This window comes from Elephantulus edwardii, unplaced genomic scaffold, assembly GCF_000299155.1.
Source record: "Elephantulus edwardii isolate Elephantulus edwardi_28Jun2011 unplaced genomic scaffold, EleEdw1.0 scaffold00027, whole genome shotgun sequence".
Taxonomy (NCBI): Eukaryota; Metazoa; Chordata; class Mammalia; order Macroscelidea; family Macroscelididae; genus Elephantulus; species Elephantulus edwardii.
This window is the reverse complement of record NW_006399777.1, coordinates 19416173-19421329: the sequence shown is the minus strand read 5'-3', so window position 1 is coordinate 19421329 and position 5157 is coordinate 19416173. Positions and strand designations below refer to the sequence as shown.

At 42.0% G+C, this 5157-nt stretch overlaps 1 protein-coding gene across 1 annotated transcript in view; it reads right to left on the bottom strand.

Moving 5' to 3' along the window:
- NEK10 (NIMA-related kinase 10) overlaps positions 1–5157 on the bottom strand; it is a 249703-nt gene that overhangs the window by 167741 nt on the left and 76805 nt on the right. Inside the window, exons 15-18 of the mRNA XM_006883425.1 lie at positions 3646–3710; positions 2073–2175; positions 1836–1964; positions 536–673 (exon numbers count right to left, since the gene is read on the bottom strand). Coding sequence (XP_006883487.1) covers positions 536–673; positions 1836–1964; positions 2073–2175; positions 3646–3710 — 435 coding nt within the window. The remainder of the gene's footprint in view (positions 1–535; positions 674–1835; positions 1965–2072; positions 2176–3645; positions 3711–5157) is intronic.

Below are 5157 nucleotides of genomic sequence, written 5' to 3'. Positions count from 1 at the left end.
GGGGGGGGAAGAAGTAATGTGTGCTCAGGTCATTGAAATAAATCCCATTTCTCTTCTGTCATGTTTAGACTTTCTCCCCAAAACAAACCTTCATAACAATAGTGAATGGAGGTGTGTCCTCACGTCAAAATCATTCTGGTAACCCATCTTGAAAATATTCACTTTTTCATTCAATAGGCCGCACTTGAGGAATGTAAACAGCTTGGTGTCATCCAACAAGTCATGGGATTCTTGGGTACATGTTTGTGCATGTAACTAAATACAGATGAGAAAGGAATGGATATGCTTGCAAGAAGGTCGTCTCTAACACAATATTCTCTGTGTTTGCTTCATACCCAAAGCCCTGAACAAACTCCGGAGAGGAATTTTGTGGTCTCATGTCAGCGTGAAGAGAATTCGCTAAAGGAATCAGTGCCTTGCTGACAACTGGGTATTCATAAACAGAGGAACCAGTCTGCAGCCACGACACGGACTCCACTTTCTGCTGATAATATTTATTGAAGGAAACATCCTCATCAAAGAGAAAGACACTTACTTGCTCTCTGATAATTGTCAGTTCAGAAACAATATTCTTGACACTGCTGTCTCGATCTTTCTTATCCTTGCCAAACGCTGGGTTATGTAGATTGACTTCTTTCATGGCCAAAAGATTTTGGCCACTACGCTTTCTAACCTAGAATAAGCAAGGCAGAGTCCAAGGAAGGAAGAGAGAACGGGGAGAGGGCAGAAAGAGGAGGGAGGAAAAAAAGATGAATTAACAAGGGCACATGATTAATTAGGCCATCTGAATAAGTCACAGGATCTTCCAAATTCGAGCTGTGTTTAGCACCAAGCCCTGATTTTAAAATTTAGCATCTCCTAGCAAGACTACAATATACAACAGAATTTTACCAGGTAAATAAAATTAAAAAAACAAACAAACAAACCACCAACAAACACTGGTGTGCATTTAGAGAAGACTTTCGCAATGTAGAACATGTGATTCTGAGAACATTGTGTGAGAGACTAAAGCAGATTCGCCTTGAGAGAAGTGTAGCCTCAGTGCTCCTTAGAGGGAAGGAGAGTGAGATTCATTTCACATACTTTGACCATGTTTTCAGGAGGGGCCTGTCCTTGGAAAGGAATGTCATGATTGGATAAGTGGAGGGTCAGTGAAGAGAGACAGACCCTCAAAGGGGATGGATTGACACAATGAATGCAACAACGGGCTTGAATGGACACAGGTTGTAAGGGTGGAACCAGGATCAGGTGAAGTTCAGATCTGTTGGTCATAGGATCCACTATGAATCAAATAGATTCTATGGCACCTCGCAACAAAATCAACAAAGCCTTTCGTTTTTCAAAAGGTCAGGAACTGGTTTCTAGAAGTGAGAGCTAATACATCATCAGTATAACTCTTTGTTGAACAGAAATATCCCATTCTGATTTTTATATCTATTTCTCGGGCTTTGTCTGACATAGTTTGGGCATGTTGCCAGGAGGGACAGGTCCTTGGAGAGGGACGTCATGCTTGGGAGGGTGGAGGGACAGTGTGTAAGAGAGCAAGACCCTCAACGAGATGGATTGATTTGGTGACTGGGGTGATCAGGATGGGTGTGTCGGAGGCAGTGGGATTGGCACAGGATAAAGCAGGGTTTAGGGCTGTTGTGCACAGGGTCGCTATGAGTCGCAAACGACTTGGCACATAACAACAACAACAACATTTGTATATAAGTGGATTTCTATTTTTAAATGACTAGGACTTTAATCTATCAATATGTGAGGCAACTTAAAAGGTTGACAACTGCTGGTGGGCAATTCAATACCCAGCATGATGCTCCCCAGGGCTCGTTCACCTTGTAAACACAGCCAAAAGCCCCACTTCCAAGGTGATCCAGAATCGCGTAGTTGCCTATGTACTTTGAGGGCGCTTTATTCTGATTAATGCTTTCGATGTTTTCTGCAATTTGCTTCAGCTCATCCTCCTAAGCAAAAAAAAAAAATATCAGAAATGAGTAGTAGCCTTAGTAAGAGTCCCTCCTGGACACGTAACAACAGCCAGCCTGCCAGAATGTTTGCAGCGGACAACTCACCACCAACTGATTCAGCTTGGACACCAGCTCTTCGTAGGCACTGATATCGCGCACATAATGTCCTATATCGATGAAGATCTCAAACAAGTCCGTGGGGAAAAGTCTACAGGGGAGGGGAGGAAACACACACACCCCTTATTCGTAACGCAGGGACTGCAAACTGGTGGTCATCATGCACTTTATAAACCCAACACACGCACGGAACTGCACGAAACAAATTTAACATTCTGACATCGTCAAGAAAGTAGGGAAATTTGTATTTGAATTTTACAAATAAGCTAGTAGAAAAATTTTTGAAAATCTTTTTAAAAAAGAAAGTAGAGAAATTATAGTCTCTAACTTATGGAACCAAAATATAGTGGAGTGGCCATTTCTGAGGGGTAGGAAAAACCACGTGGAGAAGCGTAGGCGTCATTTCCAAAGCTATGCATCAATTCAAGGGCCTTTTTACAATACTCAGGTCCATCTAAGTGTCTGAATGAAACCACAAAGAATCAAGAAATTTTTAAGTCCACTATGATCACTTAATTAGGGTCTGGAAATGAAAGGTTATAATTAGTAACTACATTGCTACTTTCCTTTCACTTAATTCAAGGATTGTTTGAAAATAAAGTTGCTGATGTTGTTACATCCTGTCGCGTCAGAACTGGCTCATAGCTGGCCCTCCAGTGGGTTTTCAGAGGGAGGAGCAGCTGGGAGACTTGAACCGTACGCTTTTGGGTTGGCAGTGCAACTTCTTACCACTTAAACCACCAGTGCAGCCTGTCTGAAAAGGAAGTAATGATATAACACTCTCTAAGTGCACTTTCTAAGCAAAAGGCTAACATCTACTTTATTTCCATTTTGCTTTATCAGTAATTTTCTAGTAAGACGCTGGCTCTGATTCCGGTTGGCTCATCCCAGTAAATGGTGTGAAGCCCAGGGCTGTGGGCCACTAGGAATTACTTCCTGAGACGTTGAGGTTTCTCTCACACCCACCAGCATAGCCCGACCCAGGGGCCTCCAACGTCCACTGAGCCCGGTTAAAGGCGCTCACAACAAATATTTTTGCTTTCTGCTTATTGAAAGGACATGATTAGATGAACAGCTTTGGAGTGCGTTCTTGATAGTACAGAGCCAAGCGTGTGTTTTGATGTCATTCGTTTAAAACAGTAATGCTTGAAACAAAACGTTTATAGTAGCCACACGTAATTAAGAGAAGTGATTCCGATAAGGACGTCTGGTGGCCTAATTGCAAGGATTCGTGTTGCCAACTGAAAGACAGGCTGTTCAAATCCACCGGCTTCTCCTTGGGAGAAAGATGAGGAATCTCCTCTCATGCAATTGATGGCCTCTGAAAACCCACTGGAGGGTGAGCTATGAATCCTTTTTGGCTGTACTGCACACAAAACAACATATTGATCCATCCTAATGTTCATTTTAAATCAGGATAGCCCAGTTGTGGGTGCTTAGGAATCTAAACGCCTGTGTTTTGCCTCCTGATTCAGACTTCTCTTACTTTTTGCCTTTCAAGTGGACAAGCAAACGCAGGGGCCCTAAGAGTCTGTTGTCACTTCAATCTGCACGTCTGTACCTTTTAAACAGTGGCCTGTTTCTTTCCATACTGAAGAGGAATCTCAAGGCTCTGAAAGCGTAACACTAGAAAGAAAGAAAAAGAAAAAAGACATTTGATTCTCATATGGTAGGTCAATAAAAGAAAACCATTTCAGGACAGAATTCTCAGATTTTTTTTTTCTGAGTGACTGGACTATGTTGGAACTGGGGCTTGTAACAAAAAACCAGCAACAAACTCCACCAGCTGGGCTTGCGCCTGTATTTAAGGAGCGTTTGTGTTGTGGTTCGTCAGGGATTTTGGCCTTGTTCCACTCAATACTTGTCATTAATTCTCTTCTAGAAAGTACAAAATGAGCACAGGGACAAGGAATAAAAACTTGTCGACACTGAGAAAAGCAAACGTGCACACATTTCCAGGAGCTCAAAGTTTATTTTGTCCCTGGCCTGCTGTGTGTGCCTCAATATTTATATGGTTTCCGTGAGAAAATAAACACAAGAAATGATGGCGTATAAAAATAGCCCCAGGCGCTCTGGACTCCAACTTGACAAATTGGTCTCTTGGGTAAAGAGTCTTAAGCATTCCCCAAATAGAACAATTGACAGCAACTCCCTAGGAACATTCAGAAAGAGGCCTGTGATACTTTAACTAAGAAAAAATAAACATGTGACATTCTGCAGCTCTGAGGAGAGAAGAGAAGAGAAGAGAAAGAGGAGAGGACAGGAGAGGAGAGGAGGAGGAGGAGGAAGAGAAGGAAAGAAAAAAGAAGTGCACCACCAGCCTGCCTTTGTACCTGGACAAGTCCTCACCTCCTGGGTGATGGGAGCCTGCAGATTTAGAATCTGACATCATTCCATAAACACGGTGATCAGCATATACAAGGCTTACAAACCAAATTGCCCGGAGAGGCCAGGCAGATTGCAAAGTGATGTGAAGTGGCCCGTGATAAACTAGGAGGGACTGTGAGAAACGGAGAACGTGCATGCTCCTTAAAGTCATTTCCATTTTTAAAAGCATTCTACCGGGATGTCCAAACATAAAATAGAATTTCCAAATCTCAAAGACTCCTGATTTCCTAGAGATAAAAATGCTGACAGAATCCCTGGCTGGCACTCATCTTAAACCCTAAGCCTGTAATAGCCCTTAGGTCTTCTGAAAACCAAATACTTGTCTAGCTTAACTGGTACACCAAGTTCAACATTATGGTTTTTTAAAAATTATGTATATGGGTTCAAACTGCCCCTACCCATATACTTAAGCATTGCAACTCATGGCTTGAATTTGTCCTTCAGTTCTTTCAGCTTAAGGAATTCTGAGAGAGTTCAGCCCTTTCAATTTTTTTTATCTTAACTCCTTTCATATTTCATTATAATATTTTACCTTGTCTTCTTGAGCTGCCCTTTGACATTTTCTATTCAGCTCCTTAACTTCTTGATTTCTTTCATTTACTTTGGTTTCTTGGTGCTCTAATGCAATATTCAGTGTCTCTTCTGACATCCATTTTAGTCCCTTCTTCCTTGTTTGTTATGACTT